We start from the raw sequence: 17,280 nt of genomic DNA on the forward strand, positions 1-17,280 counted from the left end.
GAACAGACTTAATATTTTTATTTTTATTTACAGACATAACCCACATACTTACATACCTAATTACGTTAACAGGCAAGCACACCAGCATGTTTTCCTGAAACACATCATCTACAATATGCTCTGAAGTTTTATGATGTCTGTATCAAAGCTGTAACCATGGTAACAGCTCGTATCTGAAATACATAATCTACAGTATGCTCTGAAGTTGCATGTGTGTATCAAAGTTGTAACCATAGCAACGTAGGCTGTGAAGTATGTCATGTCAGACAGCGCTCGAGAAACAGCCTCAACAAAAGATTTAAAAAGGTCCTCAAGATGAGGTCGACAAAGTCTGATTACTCTTGGATAAATTGTATTACAAACTCAGATTACCTTTCAATGAATGTGTTACTGACAGTAATGACTTAACTAGTGGCACCAAGCTACCATCTAATTCAAAACAGTTCAGCTTTTTTCCACTAAGATGGATATGGTCTAACAGCTGTTCTGAATGACAATTACAAGCTGTATCAAATCCATCATATCAAATGAAGAAGAACAACTTTATCTCATAAACTGACACATAGCCAGCAGAGGTCTGTGGCATAATGCTGTTTTATGAAGTTGCACTGGAAAACCCCTCCGTATCACAGGTTATATTCTTCTTTTTCATATCCTCCTTCAAGGCACAAGATCATCCCCAGCTAGCGATGCACTTATAAAAGAAGAAAAAGTGTTTTTTTCTCTTAGACATCTTGACAGTGATGGACCTAGTAGTTGTTGCGGCCGGGATCAAACTTGTGACCTTCAGTTTAAAGATGGAGTCTTGATAGCATCCTCTCCAGAATGCTCTGCCTTCTGTTTAATCATGCCTCTCTCCCCTCAGGCCTTAGATGCCTACCTGGCGCAGAACAATAGACAGATTGACGACATTGTGGCACTTGTACGCGGCAAGCTATCCAAACAGAACCGGGTGACCCTCGGAGCCCTTGTTGTGCTGGACGTCCACGGCAGGGATGTGCTCGCTACACTGGTGCAAAAGGGAATAAGTGACGAGAATGACTTTGAGTGGCTAAGCCAACTGCGCTACTACTGGGTGGTATGTAAAAGGGGCAGTTTGGGGGCTGATTTTCAACTCATATTACATACTCAGTGATTGACTTCTAAACTTTGCATCACACCCTGTGCAGGAGAACCTACTCCAGACCAAGATGATCAATGCCGGTTTGCCTTATGGTTATGAATACCTGGGCAACACTCCACGACTGGTCATTACCCCACTCACTGACCGCTGCTACCGGTAAAGCTACTACACAAGCTCCCTCATCAGTTCACTGTCTGTCTTTTTCTTAGGCTTATGTTTGGGATGCTTGCAGCTAAAAGTCCTGTCTGTCTTATGACTCTACAAATCCCAAGTTGGATATAGCTACATATATCCCTACACTATTAATCAATCACCTACCTTGTTATTCTGTCTACAAGAACACTTTTCTTCTCGTTTTAGATGCTAAATTCCTTAATAGTGTCATCTTAAAGAGACAGTATATTGTTGCTGAGCTACTGGGAGTTCTTCCTTACTGTGTTCCTGGAAATAATGTTCATCAAACCTGTTTGTTTGTGCATGATGCTCCCCAGATAGCCACTAGGGCAGTTTGCCAAGTTTTTTAAAGAGTACTCTATTAGGCAGGGGCTGACTTTATCTGCTTTGGCTGTGAATGGCAATTTACTGATCATTGTATAGGGTTACAATAACAAGAATGACATTGTAATACTTTGGATTAATATGATATTAATTTAGATACAAATTTGAAGAGCAATACTACATTATGTAATACCATAAATCAATCAAAACATTATTCTGAAGTCATTATTAATAATGTATTCTTACATTACTCTGAAAGATTGTGTTCCAAATGGCACAAGACAATATGTATAAAAAGGAGGCATGTGAATAATAACAAGTAAGGCTCTCAGTCACTTCAACATTTTACTAAATGTTTTGTCAGCGAGCTGGAGCGGACCTATTTTGATTGTACAGGCCACTGACAGGCCATCATTTATTACAAGCTTTTTCCTGTCTGTTACTCGTACTTCAGCACTTTGTTTGGTGCTCTCTCCCTCCATTTGGGAGGGGCCCCTGAGGGCCCAGCTGGTACAGGAAAAACCGAGACAACCAAAGACTTGGCCAAAGCTGTGGCCAAGCAGTGTGTGGTCTTCAACTGCTCTGACGGACTGGACTACATTGCCCTGGGCAAATTCTTCAAAGTGAGTACAGTTCTCTCACCATAAATCAAAATTACTAGCTACCCCGGTAATCCAAACTGTAACTCTCACACACAGTTGAGAAGCGATACACACCAAGGAGCCTCTTTCCTACACACTAGTGCAACTCGTTATACGCAGAAGTTATTCCTAGGTGCTGTTGCCCTCGTCTTTCAGATGGAAGTGTGCCAGAACAGATACTTCCACCTTGGAATATAACACTAGCATAACATTCATCACTTCAAAGAGTCAGATAATAGAAGGTGGCACAGGGTTAGATTTCCCTCCCTTCCTTATTTCCTCCTGTCCCGAAATGGCATTCAGAGATTTAAACGCCAGTGTGCATTTTTGTTTACAACTGAAATTGCTTAGACCCTACTGAAATTTCCTGCCACTTGCCATACTAAAATAGCTCTCACATACTCAGGCAAAACCTGCTACTACATACTATTTAAATATGTGTTAATAAATTGTGTGTGTCTGCGTGTGCCAGGGCCTTTTGTCCTGCGGAGCTTGGGCCTGTTTTGATGAGTTTAACCGCATTGACCTGGAGGTGCTGTCCGTGGTTGCTCAACAGATTCTCACCATACAGAGAGGTTTGTGCGTTTTTCTTTTTTCTTTTCTTTTTTGACAGTCTGGCTTTCTATCCCTTTGGTCTTTGCAGAAGCTGGCAGTATACCTGAAACGAAAGTTAAAAAAAACAGGTTTTAGACTACAAAGAGCTGCAACACGGCGCTAAAGCAATTTTATATATTGGCCAGCAGAACTTCAAGCACAGTTTTGTTCAACGGAGCAAGGCAGTGTGTCCTATGTGTGCTACGGCTGTCGAATGCCTTGTGTCATAAAATGCTAGAGCCAAAGGGCTATACAGATTTTTCTTAGCCCCAAACTAAAGTTTGAAAATGCTAATTTAAAAGGTTTGTTTTGCGTAACTGCTGCTAAAACTATTTTTCACAGTGGGGTTTTAGTCTTGCAATGTTTCCTTATCTGAATTGTGGATTGAGGGTGTTGTATGTTGTGAAGACTCCTAAAGCAAATTAGTGATTTAGGGCTAATTAAAATCAAGATGAAATTGCATAAGCTATAGGTTAACTTGTGACACATTTTAAAGCATCTAAGCCTATAGTCATAAGTGTTACGGTGAGAATTTTGGAAATTTGGAAGTTTGGAAAAAAATCTAGACAGCATAGCATCGTGATATTTTCCGTGGCAATACCGATACACCGACGCCAAGTATCGACCGATTATTATATATGTGTTGTGTTGTTGTCAGTTTGTCTGCTTGACAATCCCATTTTGCAGCAACAAAATTGAAGTAAGATGAACAAACAGATAAATGTAGATAAAACAGATGTTAACAAAGTTTCGTTTTGGGGACATAATTGGAAATTGGGAAAAATTTGAAGTTGGAAAAAGGTACTAAATTGCAATATATCTCAGAATATTGCAATATGTTTAAAATCGCAGTAATATTGTATCGTGACATAAGTATCGTGATGATATCGTATCGTGAGGCCTCTGGTGATTCCCACCTCTAGTATTTGTATGTGAATCGAGGTGCACAGGTCCATTATCGTGTCTCTGATGGGCACGTGGATTTGTCATCTACTGATAATGAATATTGATAATAATGGCTCCTCAGGATGTGCTCATTACAAAAAAGTCTCCAGAGCACACTAATCTATTCACAGCCTTTTATAGTGCAAACGTTTTGACACTACTCTTCTCTTCAACTATTTTTATCCGACTCCAAAAAGGCACATAGGAAACCTAAATACATACTGTATATATCTTACTGCATCTATCTGTCCAGGAATCTGTGCCCATGCTGAGATGCTGCTGTTTGAAGGGACAGAGCTAAAACTCAACCCCTCCTGTGCTGTGTTTATTACTATGAATCCTGGCTACGCTGGACGCTCTGAGCTACCAGACAATCTCAAGGTACCGTATCAGTTCTATCAGTTTCCCAGCCCTTCTTTTTCTTTCAAATATCCATACTGTGAGTTCTGGAACATAAACGTTTGAGGCATATTTATAGACATAATTGATGAGTATGTAGTACAGTGCAAATCTGCATTCTGTGTTTCTCGACTAAAAGTAGTTCAAAATATAGGCCTGTTTTGTGCCTTTAACCAACATTTCTGATTTTCTTTTTTACATCAGGCATGTGTAAAAATGCATAATAATCTAGAACTACTTCAAAGTTTTTGAAAATGAAGGACTTGTTTCCATTCAGCAAAAGTGTCTCTTTATACCAGGCTCTGTTCAGGACTGTGGCTATGATGGTACCGGACTATGCAATGATTGCAGAGATTGTGCTATACTCGTGCGGCTTTGTGACTGCACGGCCCCTGTCAGTGAAAATTGTGGCCACTTATCGTCTCTGTTCGGAGCAGTTGTCTATGCAGCATCACTACGACTATGGAATGAGGGCTGTCAAGTCTGTGCTTACTGCCGCTGGAAACCTCAAGGTATCTCAACATTAATTTTAATGATGTGCTCATATTATGCAAATTTTCAGGTTCATAATTGTATTTATCAGAATAGGTTTCCATGGTTTAATTTTCAAAAAACACCATATTTTTGTTGTATTACACATTGCCACAGCTCCTCTTTTCACCCTGTGTGTTGAGCTCTCTGTTTTAGCTACAGAGTGAGGCATCTCACTTCTGTTCCATCTTTGTTGGGAGTTAATACATGTGCAGTAGCTAGGTAAAGACAACTAGCCATTAAGAAGCAGAGTCTGAGGGCGTGCCATGCTAGTAGCTAGGTGAGCATTACGACGTTTGTCTCTGAAGTAAAGGCTGGACTACAATAGAGCTGTTTGGAGCAGTTTGTGAACAGTGTTTTCTGTTGTAGATGGTAAGTCCCTTTGGGGTGGACTTTGGGCTTTTTCACTTTGTAAACCTATTACATGCACAAAAAACATATATAACACAATAAAGGTAAGGTAAAAAGCACAATATGAGCACTTTAATAAATGGTCATTTCTTCCCAGGGAAAAAAACATCTTAATAAAGAAGAACAGTCTTTAATAATTTAACTAAAAGACAAATGTAAAAAAGAGTCCCTAACTTGGGTGCAACAATTTCTCTACTCTTGCTTAGTCTGTGTTGATGACAGTACTGCTGAGCAAGTAAAAAAAGGCAAACATTCCCATAGCTGAGTGTAATGTCTTGCCTCATCTTAAAAATAGATTTTTACATTTTTAATGCAAAGGGAGGACATTTATTTTAATAAGGGTTTGGTTACATATAATTGGTCATTTTATGATACTATTTGTAATGTGTGCAGTGCACAATTGAAATGTTCTTAATGCCACTCTACGCAGTAGTAATCTTTCAGACAAACATCACAAACCTCCTTTTTTTCCAGACACAATACGACAAACTGTTCCATGCTGTTCCAAGATGCAGTGATGTGTGAGAGAGGAATAAAAGACTTGTCAGTCTGACTTTCAAAGAGAAAGTTATCAACAGGCACCTGCATTTTTTATACACACGGCATCTATGCCCCTGCTTTGGTGACCTAATGCATACATATAGTTTCTTTCAGACTCAGCAGGGACAATGAGCCTGTCGACTTTTTAAAATGTTTCTTTGGTAAAACTGAGTTTCCATTTAGACACTTACTGCAAAGGCTAACTGATTTAGCTTCTTAAATTAATTGGTTGTGATCTTAACGGGGCACAGACAGACTTTACAGTGACACTCTTCATAAACATCCAGAATTCAACTGCTTCTCATTTCATATATGCTAATTCTTTCCCTTTGTCATTTTTTCTAATTGTCTTCTTTTTTTTACTCCTGTTTTCTCTTCTTCTTTTCTCCTCTTGTTGCACCGTAGCTAACTTTTCCAGAAGAGAATGAAGACACCCTGCTGCTGAGATCCATTATTGATGTCAATCTGCCCAAGTTTTTGGACCATGATCTGAAGCTATTTGAGGTACGATAGAGTGGAGCTCTTCGTGTCTTGATTAATGGAGCGATACATATCAAGTGATGTCAGCCAATGTTAATTCCAGTGGGTTCATTTGGAGCCATGATGCACAGGGACAAAAAGCCTGTTTGAGTCAGAACAGGTCACTGGAGTATGTGTGCGTGCGTGAGTGAATGGTTGTGTCTGAAAATGTGTGTGTCCATCAACTCTCCTCACCACACGCTTCTTAACGTATAAGTGTGTGTGTGCATGTGAGTACGCATGTGTGTTTCCATTGTATGTTGTTGTAAAACAGAATGTGTGTTCCTTCCTTCCACTCTAAGATTCCTCCCTCACTGTTCCCCAACTACATTGCCTTTCCATTTCAGGGTATCACCTCCGACCTCTTCCCGGGGGTCAAGCTTCCAAAACGAGACTACAGCGTCCTGCTGGAGGCCGTCGAGGAAAACTGCCAACTCATGAACCTGCAACTCACCGATTTCTTTGCTGAGAAAATCCTGCAGATCTTTGAGATGATGATAGTGAGGCATGGTTTCATGCTGGTGGGTGAGCCGTTTGGAGGCAAGACCAACGCCTACCGTGTGCTGGCAGCAGCCCTTCGTGACGTCTTTGAAAAGGTATGATGTCCTGTTTTGATCTCAGGTGGATGCTGTGCTCTTCATCTGTTGACAGTAAGAAAAAACAAAAGAAAGAAAAACAAATGCTGGAAGGAAGGAATTGTGAATTAAGATTATAACAACAGAAGTGAAGAAAAGTGGCAAGTTAGACCTCAAGTTTTCTCTGTGGTAAGTCAGCTTACTAGGGCTGGGGCGAATTATTTTTGTCCCGTTTCAATTTATATTTACAATTTCCATTAACAAAACAAAAGTTGAATAATGCACTTCTACAGACAATATATCATGAGACATTTCTATAAACTGATGTTTTTGAAGAAGTCAGTCAGTCATTTATTTCATTTGTAAAGAAGTACATAACAGGGATTTTTTTTGCTTTCGTTCTGTTTTGCTAGCCTCGTGAGATCGTCCTGATCTCGCGAGCTCCAGTTTTCCACTCGCAGATCCGTCTGGCATCTTGAGATAGAGAAAATTTGGGGCCGTTAGCCAAACGACCGGGCCAATCAGCGTTGGTTTTGAGGCGGGTTAGTTGGTGATAGACAGATGGTTTATCCAATCAGCTAACCAGTATTTTCAGAAAGCGGTCCGGGAACCTGAAATGGTGTCTTTTATTCCTAAATTCTCGTTACACAAACGGCAAATATCCTTTACCGACATGTTGCTTGCTTGCTGAGCTAACGAGCTATGCTTTGCCTGCAGCAGCAGGGGCGGGCTTGTGGTTATATTTTCATACGCTTCGTGGATCTGATTGGTTGATTTGGCCCGTTTATCAACAACATAGGTGATAGACAGATGCTTCATCCAATCAACTAACCAGTATTTTCACCCCTTTCCAAAAGTTCTCCAACGGAAAGTTCCCAGATGGATATGCCGAGCAAATGCGAAGCGATCCATCTGACGGAGTCAGGTTACTGTTTTGCTGGAAACGGATATGATGTAGTCGCCGTCGGCGATACCGCATAAACAGAAAAATATTTAGGTCAATCCTTGGTAAAATAAATAAATAAATGGGGTGACCTTAGGAGTCCTTAGGTTTGAATCCGACCTGCGGCCCTTTACTGTGTGTCCTCCTCTCACTCTCTCCCCTTTTCCATTTTAAAAATCATGAATCAATGTTTTTTTCCACCCCTACAGCTTACTATATTTCATGATTCCTTACGTGGCACTAAGTCTTGATCAATAGCTACTTTAAACCACTTTATTTTCTTGGTTGCATTTCCCGTAGTTGTTCTTGAGGTCCAACTTATTTAATATGTTCCTGTCAGGTATTCACCTGGTCAATTTGTCAGACATTTTGGGAAAAAGCATTATTTTCATGTGGTTAACCATGCATTCTTTAATTGTATTCTATTACAATTTTGATGGGGTTTTCAGAGTCCTTGGGACTTGAACTTGCTCCATCAGTTTAAAAAAAAGAAAAAAAAGAAGAAAAAAAAATCATATAAACTTTCATGTCAGGTAAAAATATGTTACACTCAGTATCCAAGGCTTATCTGAGCTACATGTTTTTTCCCGAGTAAACACATCCATCCAATTTGTCAGAGCTGTAGTCTTTGTTTAGTAGTTATCGATCTCACAGAGAGGAGCAGAACTAGCTTGTTGTATTTACATGGCTGAGAGGGCTGAGAGGCATCCCACCAAGGAGACAGATGAAGGCCTGCTGATGGAACGCCTGGGAATGCCACATTTATCATCGTCATCCTCGCTGCTGCCCGTCCACTGATCATATCCAACTCCCCTCCCCTTCTCTCTTCTCTCGTTTTTGTTCTTTTTTTTCAGCAGCTTGCTTTTCTCATTGTTTTTAACTCAAAGTGAAAAGTCATTTAGTTGCCGTTTTCGCTTATCTTCCTCAGTTAGCAGATGTCCTGTCACACAGGTGGTGATCTTCTAAGCAATTCATGAGTCTTGGCGCCAACAAGTTAATGAAATCAGTGGCTATTCATGCTTACCTTTGCTGCGTCTTTACCTGTGAAGTAAAGAATTCTTCTGTGTATTTATATACTGTATATGTCTGTGTGTATTGAGTTGACATCTCTTTGTATAATCTGTATGTCTGTTGTGTGCTTGTGGTTGTCACACCAGGGGTTGATGGATGAGAACCAGGTGCAGATCACAGTAATCAATCCCAAATCCATCACCATGGGCCAGCTGTATGGCCAGTTTGACCCCATCTCTCACGAGTGGTCGGATGGCATCCTTGCCGTCAGCTACAGAGCCTTCGCTTCCTCTCAGGTAAGATGGCTGCTCGTACAGCAGACGTACCGCAGTTTAAACAGTTTTTAGGTTGAGACACAAGCAAACAAACGCACAGTATTGTGTGTAAAGGAGCATGTCACTGAATCAACATGCTCCTTTACACCCTCATACATACGACCATGTTCACAATTGGGAGCTGCGCAGGGTTAGTCGCACACCACCTCTTCCTCTTTTGGATACAGGGCACTTGCAATCCAGTATAGTCGCACAATGTTGTCCAATTTCCATATTCATGTAATATTTCATGCTGCACAAACCCTGATATGCACTATATCTGGGTTTTTGCAGCATGGAATATTATATTTAGCAGAGGATGTAACCCCTCCCATTGGCTCCCATAGCTTTCCATGTGCCTAATACTGTATATGTTTACAAATAATAGCTTAAAATGTTGACCTCGACCAAAACCATCACTTTATACCCAAATCCTGTTGAGACTGTGGTAAAGTCATTTAATCTGCTCCAAAGGAAGGGAAATCATTTCTTCTCATTCAGGAATCCAAAAACAAGAGACCAAACAATGCAAAAGACACAGTGTCGGATTTCAAATGTACACTACCGGTCAAAAGTTTGGGGTCACTTAGAAATTTCCATTCCACTCCATTCCAGACACAATACCTGCTGAGATCAGTTGTATTGTTTTTTTTAACCAGGGCAGCAGTTTTCAGATTACATTATTTGCTTACATAATTGCAAAAGGGTTCTCGACTGTTGTAGAAAGAAGTGGCTGAAGAAACACTTGAAATTCATGCTTTTTGGTCTAAACGTCATACCCAAATTAAAAGTGGTACAGCTCCCATATACTTTGACACTCAGGGGTGTGCCTGATATCATTGGAAAGGTGATTGATGTGGGTTTGTTTGTGTATTTGAGAAGTGTTATATTTTGTAGTTTTTTGGCTTTTTTATTTGCACTTTTCAAATAGAAATAAAAAAACGCACAGACATATTTGTAGAAAAGAATTCATATAAAATCCATTTTTGAGTCTTTTAGCTTCTGAATTTTTTTCTGTAGTAAGCTGAGATGTGGCTAATGCTGTGTTGTCTGTCACCTGTCAGATGTGTTTACAGCAGTGTATTTTAAGCAGAATCTACAGTCTTCATGCTATTTGTCTATTGTGTTATGTTTAAAAAGCAAGCAATATTTTTTAAACAAAAAGTATCCTCAACATTTAGACGCAGTGTTATAAATGTTTTTTTTGATTTTGGGCAAACTAATGTCTTTCTTCATTGAAATGTAGTTAAAATGATTCAACTGGTACACAAACACAAAGCACAAGTACTGTTGCTATGGTTACCTGTATGAATTTAATATAGTTAACAGCTTAACCACTGTTCTAAACTGTCTGCACGGTATGTGCTCAGTTCAAGTATTTTTAACAATCTCCTGCTAGTCAATCAGGAACAGGGATTTTCTGGTATAAAACATTCCACTGGGGTTGTTATTGTGTAGTCTATATCATTGACGTTCCACTTCCAGGATTGCTCCGGTGCTGCAGGAAATTCTGATGGATGCATGTATTTTTCGTTTCCTTTCGCTTTCTTTGTGTTGGAATTTTAAATTCAGTGGATTTATGAGGACTATTGTTGACTGCTCCTCAGATCTGCATTGTAAATTGAGGGCGTTTTCACACCTGTAGTTCGTTTGCTTTGATCTGAATCAGTTGGTCAGTTTGTAAACTTGGAGCGATTTGCCCTCGGTCGGTTTGGTTTGGTCTCACACCTGGAAAAATCCAAGCGTACCAAAATGCGTCATTACAAATCAGGCAAGAACGTCCAGCCCTCTTATTGGTCGGATATGTCTGGAAGAAGGTCTTGTGTTCTGGTCTAGTGGTCAAACCAGCTCATATCATTAAAATTATCAGACAAATTGTTTCGCAAGAGACGTTACTACATCTGCTCTGGTCACCAAGACTTCACTCTGCCCTGCCGCTTTCTGTCTCCAATTTTAGCGGCAGCTGGTTTGACGATGGAGATGCGATTGACGGACGCCGAGCTTGACCGCAGTCTTTCTGTGAGAGAAACACTGCAAGCTGCTCCAGTTTGCTGCTCTGCTGCATCGCAGATTGCTAAACACACCTGACTACAGGAGACACTAGCTCAGACTGGCGGAGTATATATAGTTGGTGCGGTTCGAGTACGGATCACGTTCTCACCACAAACGAACCGCTCCAGAGTTCGATTGAAAGCGTACTGAGACCCCCTCTTCAAGCAGGTCTCGGTACGCTTGTTTGGTCCGCTTTTGGTGCGCACTGGAGTTTGCCGCGTTCTCACCTCCCAAAACGAACCGCACCAGCAGAGCAAACAAACTCTAGTTCAATTCAACCGAACTAAAGGCTGTCGATGTGAAAACGCCCTGAGACAGCTAACTAGACTATCTGTCCAATCTGAGTTTTCTCTCGCACAACTTTTTTTTGCAGCGGCTCTATGCGGAGCTTAGCACCGCCCATGACGATTGTGATTGGTTAAGAGAAATGCCAATAAACCAGAACACATTTTTCTCCCATCCTGGAATGCTGTGTGGACTAGCCAGACCCTCCTCCGCTCGGCAGCGTGTGGATCGTCTGGCAAAGCGAGACAAGTTATTGTGAGACTCAAAAGCTGAAAACCTTCTGATGTTTATGCAGCTATGATGGAAGGTGGGGATTGCACAATATTTATCCTGGCAGAGATGCCACACCTAGTGAATGAGGACATGGCCGAGTAGAATAGCTAGAAAGGTGCCTACTATTGGTATTCTCACCAATGAGTGATTTCATTTCTCAAGCTCATTGATGGAGTCTGTGCCTGGGAAACTACAGGCTGCCACAAATACACACAGAGCTCCTCTGAGATACAATATGTTGGTCATGCACAACACAGCCAAATACCATATGTAGTCACTATCAAGTAAAAAATAAACAGAAAAAGACAGGACAATGGCTTCATATCTGCTAATGGAGCCTAAAATGAGTTTGATTAAGGCTTTTGTAAAAGTATTTTTCATCCAAATTTAAGATGAAATGAGATGTCAGACAGACATTTATTACGCTCAAAACTGTTGTACTGAAAATGTATTCCTCCATAAATGGTTTTGGAACAGTCTTGACTGATGCACTTATACACATCTGTCAAAAAACTCAAAAGGGACATACTATGTCTTTATAAAAAAAAGATTTAGCTGTAGGAGAGACATAAACAATGTCATTCTTCCTACAAGTTAAATCCTTAAAACATGTTGCACTTTTGGCATATTCGGATGTGGCCAGAGGTGCAATATACTCATATGTTTTATGTTTTATGGAGCTGTGAAACGAGAAGATCAGACTTAGTTGCATTATCATCTCCTCAGTCTCAGTTTAGGAGTTTCGGATGGATCACTGTACAATAGGCATGACATTCCAATTAATTTCAAGCTGGTAGAGAGAGAGGCTGCGGTGACAGGGTAAACAAAAGAAACATTCTGCTGTCTTGTTAAATTTAGATCTTTAATAACGTTCTTTCATTCATGTACACACACTAGACACACATGGGCAGACGATTTACAGATGGCAGTGCATTGAGGCATGCCATAATGGAAAATCATTAGTTTGCCCTATTCTCAAATTGTTTCCAAATGAACATGTCATTTAAAAGATTGGCACGGTATATATAAGTTGTCATTTTACAAATTGTTTTTTTTTGTGTCAATGAATAAGGAGTGTGAGGGTGGTTATGACAGGTGAGGCAGGATACTGATGAAAATAGAAAACAAGAACAAGGCTTTTTTTTTATTCAGTTTGAAAAAAGTAATTTCCCTCTCTTGGTAAAAGTCTTTCGTTTTTTTGCTGTTTTTATCGGCATCACATTTTACTAAACTAATTTTTGTGTGCTAATCTGGAGTCAGCAGCAGTGTAGTGTATACAAGTCTCTGCATACATAATACGATTTTTGCCCCCCAGTGCCAAGCTCTTTCTCTCTCTGTCAGATCATTACATTACAGTATACTCACTTTCCTCACAAGCACCAGATGGCCCCAGCCCAGGCATCTTCCATTTGTTTATACTACAACAAATCAATTTAAAGCACAGCTCTTGCCAGCCCATTTAACTGGAGAATTGAAGCTTGTTGTCAACCTCCATTATGACAGTGTAGGTGTTAATTTCATTCATTTAGCAAACATTCTTCGCTTAGATTATAATGTAGGCCTACAGGAGTTCTTTCATGACCTTGAAAGTATGCACAGGGATTTCCTTTAGTGGGGAATAAATGAATACAGACAGTGTATGCATATGATTGAAGGATACAGGCACTGTCTTTATAAACCAAGTTATAGGACAGGAGCTCTTTTCCTGCACTTTTAAGCTCTTCTTATTAACTCTAAAGCCCCATGAATACTTAAGAAATTCTGTACATTTACACAGCACTGCAGGGGCAAAAAAAAACTTCCCAGGGTTTAAAGGTCCCATGGCATGAAAATTTACTTTACTTTTACTTTATGAGGTTTTTTAACATTAATATGTGTTCCCCCAGCCTGCCTATGGTCCCCCAGTGGCTAGAAATGGTGATAGGTGTAAACCGAGCCCTGGGTATCCTGCTATGCCTTTGAGAAAATGAAAGCTCAGATGGGCCGATCTGGAATCTTCTCCTTAAGAGGTCATAAGGAGAAAGGTTACCTCCCCTTCCTCTGCTTTGCCCGCATAGAGAATTTGGCCCACCCAGGAGAGAGAAACATCATGGCTTTCAAACGAGCAAAGTTGCAGTTGGTCAAGACCATTGACTTTAGACCAGGTTTTTGTTTGTCAATGGCGCGATCACCTCCCGCTGCCTCAAGATAGGCATACGCCAAGAATTCACCTGAACACACCTCCCTGTAAGACCAGCACGCCCATGGGCGCAAAGATGGGCGCAGGTGCATTTGCTATTTAAATGACGTGGCCGCTGGACAGTCTTAAAATAGCAAAGACACTTGCATCTATCTATCTATCTATCTATCTATCTATCTATCTATCTATCTATCTATCCATCCATCCATTTGTGCCTCCTTACATCCATTCATCCCTCCTTCCATCTGTCAAAGGCCACTAGTATGGTCTATAATTGTGATTGTTTGTGACCTTTCTTTTGATGTATACACATATAATTGTGCTATAAATAAAAATGTTGAGGTGAAAGAAATCCTATTTCTGTCTTCTCTCAGAGCCCCGACAGAAAGTGGCTTATCTTTGACGGCCCAGTGGATGCCGTGTGGATCGAGAACATGAACACAGTACTCGACGACAACAAGAAGCTGTGTCTGATGAGCGGTGAGATCATTCAGATGTCACCACAAATGAGTCTCATCTTTGAGCCCATGGACCTGGAGGTGGCATCGCCAGCCACGGTGAGAAGCACCTTTACTTTGATTAAGGGTTTCATGACAGTGTATCCTGCTTTTCCATTTTGTTGCAGTTTCCATTCTCCGGATATAGTTGCGAAAATAAGGATCACTTACTGTTGTTATTTCGAAAGGTAAAATTTTTTGTACAGATGGTAGTTTTCTTACCTTAACATTGTGCAGCACTGGTTCTGACCATATTTTGGAATATATTCCATCGCTCCCTCCACATCATCTCATCATCCTTCTAATTACACAAAAGCTTTTGCTCATGATGCCCTTCATGCCTGTATTCATTACACACACACTCTCTAGTATTCAGCTCAGTGGCCATGCCCTTGTGCTGTCTGCTCTACCCAAACAGTGTAGAGTTTGTCAAAAAAGAAACAAACTGTAAAAACTATTTGTGGGTTTTATCGATTACATCCTCGGCTCAGTATTTTCAGATCGCATTTAGTCTTTGCTTTATCTTCATTAAAGTGTCAGATGGGTGTAATGAATGCTATTAAGCTCAGACAGTCACAAGGAAGTACTCAATTTGAAAGTCAGTTAATTCACTTACTGCTTTTTTTTTGATTGACTGTTATTTGAAAATATCTTAATGCATTTAGCCATTCCAGGACTTCATATCCTGCCTTTTTCCCCGCTGTTTTATCTCCTTTCATACCCAACTGAGGCAATGTAACATGCAAATTGGCAATAGATTAATTTCATTTTGTTAAATTTCCCCAATGTTCTCTGATTTTGGAATGTCCAGTTACCTTTGCAGTACAGTTATTGTCACCGCTACCTCTGCTGTTGGCTTGGGTTAAGTGCGGACAGCCATGTGCTAAGCCTGTAGTGTCACCAGCTACTTCTTTTTACAAGCCAATGATGACATTCACCAGGAGGGCATACCACTTGGGGTATACATGCTATCCCGCCCCACAGTTGTGCAGGTATTTTTGCAGGCGTTTCAAAGGAAATATCCATCATAGACTCTTAAATAAATGCAGTCATTTGTCAGACTTTGCTCACAAAGACATCACAGACACCTTTCCATTGCTTTTTAATGAATTTCAGTCAATGTAAAGATCTTTTGCTGTATATAACAATGTTTTTTTTTCTAATTGTACCTGTCTATAGGGTTGTTTGTTATGAGGCAGTAACAAAGGCTTGATTGTAATACATAGATGACTTGAGAGAATACCTTTGCATCCCCCTGGCTCTACTTTTTTATTATGCATACTTGTATTTGTGATTCTCTATAGCCTGGCATCTGTTCCTTTCATCACGCTGAATGCAGAGGCATCGCCGTTTTTGATCACAGTGAACTCCTCCGCACTTTGTGCAGGATCAATTTTGTGTACTGTTGATCTCCCTTTCCCTTTTTTCTCTTCATTTTTCATCTCTTACTCACTTTGTCTATGAAAGTTATTTTTTCTTCCTTCACGTACTATCTTAAAACATTACTTTTCTTTTTTTTCCTCTCCTATCATATCTGCATGTTTCTTAGCTACAGCTCATACATTATGCCTTCACCCATCTATGCTCATCTTTCTTCTTTGTTCTAACTTTATCTGCATTCTTTCCTGAAGCTATTCCTTGAGTGGGACTTGGAGCTATGGGATCTCATCAAAAGCTTCTCTTTAGGAAAAGGTTGTAATATAGTCATCAGGTATTCATTAGACATTGTATCACATATGCAGCACACACCCACTTACATAATTTACCAGTATAAAGGATATGATGCACCTATTTGGATGAACTCCATAAATGTTACGATATTCAAACAAATTGGGACAACAGCACCTCTAGAATGCTCACCTACACTGCATGTCCACATCTAGTTTACAGTATTGCATTCTGGCTACTGTCTGGGATTGTTTTGCTCATTAGTTAGGATATATACAGTACTACATTAAGAATACTATTACTATTATTATATTGTTATAAATTGATTGGTTTTCTGATAAGTACCACTGGTTTAGATGTGTGTTTTTAGATGTGATATACTGTATGTTTGTGGCAGGTGTCTCGCTGTGGTATGATCTACATGGAGCCTCATATGCTTGGATGGCGGCCCCTTATGCTGTCCTGGCTCAATACCCTGCCCGCCACAGTCAATGCAGAGCACAAAGACCTCATCACTGCCCTTTTCGACCGCATACTGCCAGCCTGCCTACAGCTCATTCGAAAGGCCACCAAGGTGCTTAACCATCCTCCGGAAATAGTTTATTTTCTATCTTATTTTACTCAAAGGGAATTTTTCATCTACAAAAATATAACATTGATATGTGTATTTCTCCCCACATTTTCAAGAAGCAAAGGTTTTTGAAATAGTTTTACTTTTCAGTTTCAGACAGCAGTGTTTATTCAACTAAACTAACTTGTTATTGACTTCTGATTCCTGTAGTGTATTCTGACATCATTTCTGTTGGAGTTTTAATGTGTGTTGTTTATTTTTGCTTTCAGGAGTTGTCCCCAACCTCTGACGCCAATCTAGTCAAGTCCCTGATGAATCTGATGGACTGTATGATGGATGAGTTTCATGACCAAGCAAAGATCAAGAGCATGAATGAAAAAGATATTTGCTCCTGGTTGGAGGTTTGTGTACACACCCACTACTACTTATATAGTACATATATAGTATAGCTACTATTATTATAGTATCAATTAACAAACATAATATATTAATTGAATATATAAACCCACAAGTGGCTACAGCATCATAAAACAACTGTAACACCCCAACGCCCATAGAATGCCTAAGCTGCAATAATTGACTTTAGACTGGAATGATGAGGTGTTTGAGTTGGTTTCCTTAAGGTAGCTACCATGAAGGTTTACCCATTTTGGGTTAGTATGTACACCACACTACTGTTACCCATGCAGCCTATTGTACTATATTAAAATA

The 17,280-nt window shown here is 40.1% G+C and overlaps 1 protein-coding gene across 1 annotated transcript in view; it reads left to right on the forward strand.

Annotated features, from left to right (window-relative positions):
- The window catches only part of dnah7 (dynein, axonemal, heavy chain 7), a 98,399-nt gene that overhangs the window by 26,926 nt on the left and 54,193 nt on the right, over nucleotides 1-17,280 (forward strand). The window contains exons 23-34 of the mRNA XM_028590638.1: nucleotides 866-1,078; nucleotides 1,170-1,279; nucleotides 2,076-2,244; nucleotides 2,735-2,837; nucleotides 4,055-4,182; nucleotides 4,500-4,712; nucleotides 6,088-6,186; nucleotides 6,549-6,797; nucleotides 8,877-9,026; nucleotides 14,208-14,390; nucleotides 16,396-16,572; nucleotides 16,839-16,970. Coding sequence (XP_028446439.1) covers nucleotides 866-1,078; nucleotides 1,170-1,279; nucleotides 2,076-2,244; nucleotides 2,735-2,837; nucleotides 4,055-4,182; nucleotides 4,500-4,712; nucleotides 6,088-6,186; nucleotides 6,549-6,797; nucleotides 8,877-9,026; nucleotides 14,208-14,390; nucleotides 16,396-16,572; nucleotides 16,839-16,970 — 1,926 coding nt within the window. The remainder of the gene's footprint in view (nucleotides 1-865; nucleotides 1,079-1,169; nucleotides 1,280-2,075; nucleotides 2,245-2,734; nucleotides 2,838-4,054; nucleotides 4,183-4,499; nucleotides 4,713-6,087; nucleotides 6,187-6,548; nucleotides 6,798-8,876; nucleotides 9,027-14,207; nucleotides 14,391-16,395; nucleotides 16,573-16,838; nucleotides 16,971-17,280) is intronic.

This window comes from Perca flavescens, chromosome 11, assembly GCF_004354835.1.
Source record: "Perca flavescens isolate YP-PL-M2 chromosome 11, PFLA_1.0, whole genome shotgun sequence".
Lineage (NCBI taxonomy): Eukaryota > Metazoa > Chordata > Actinopteri > Perciformes > Percidae > Perca > Perca flavescens.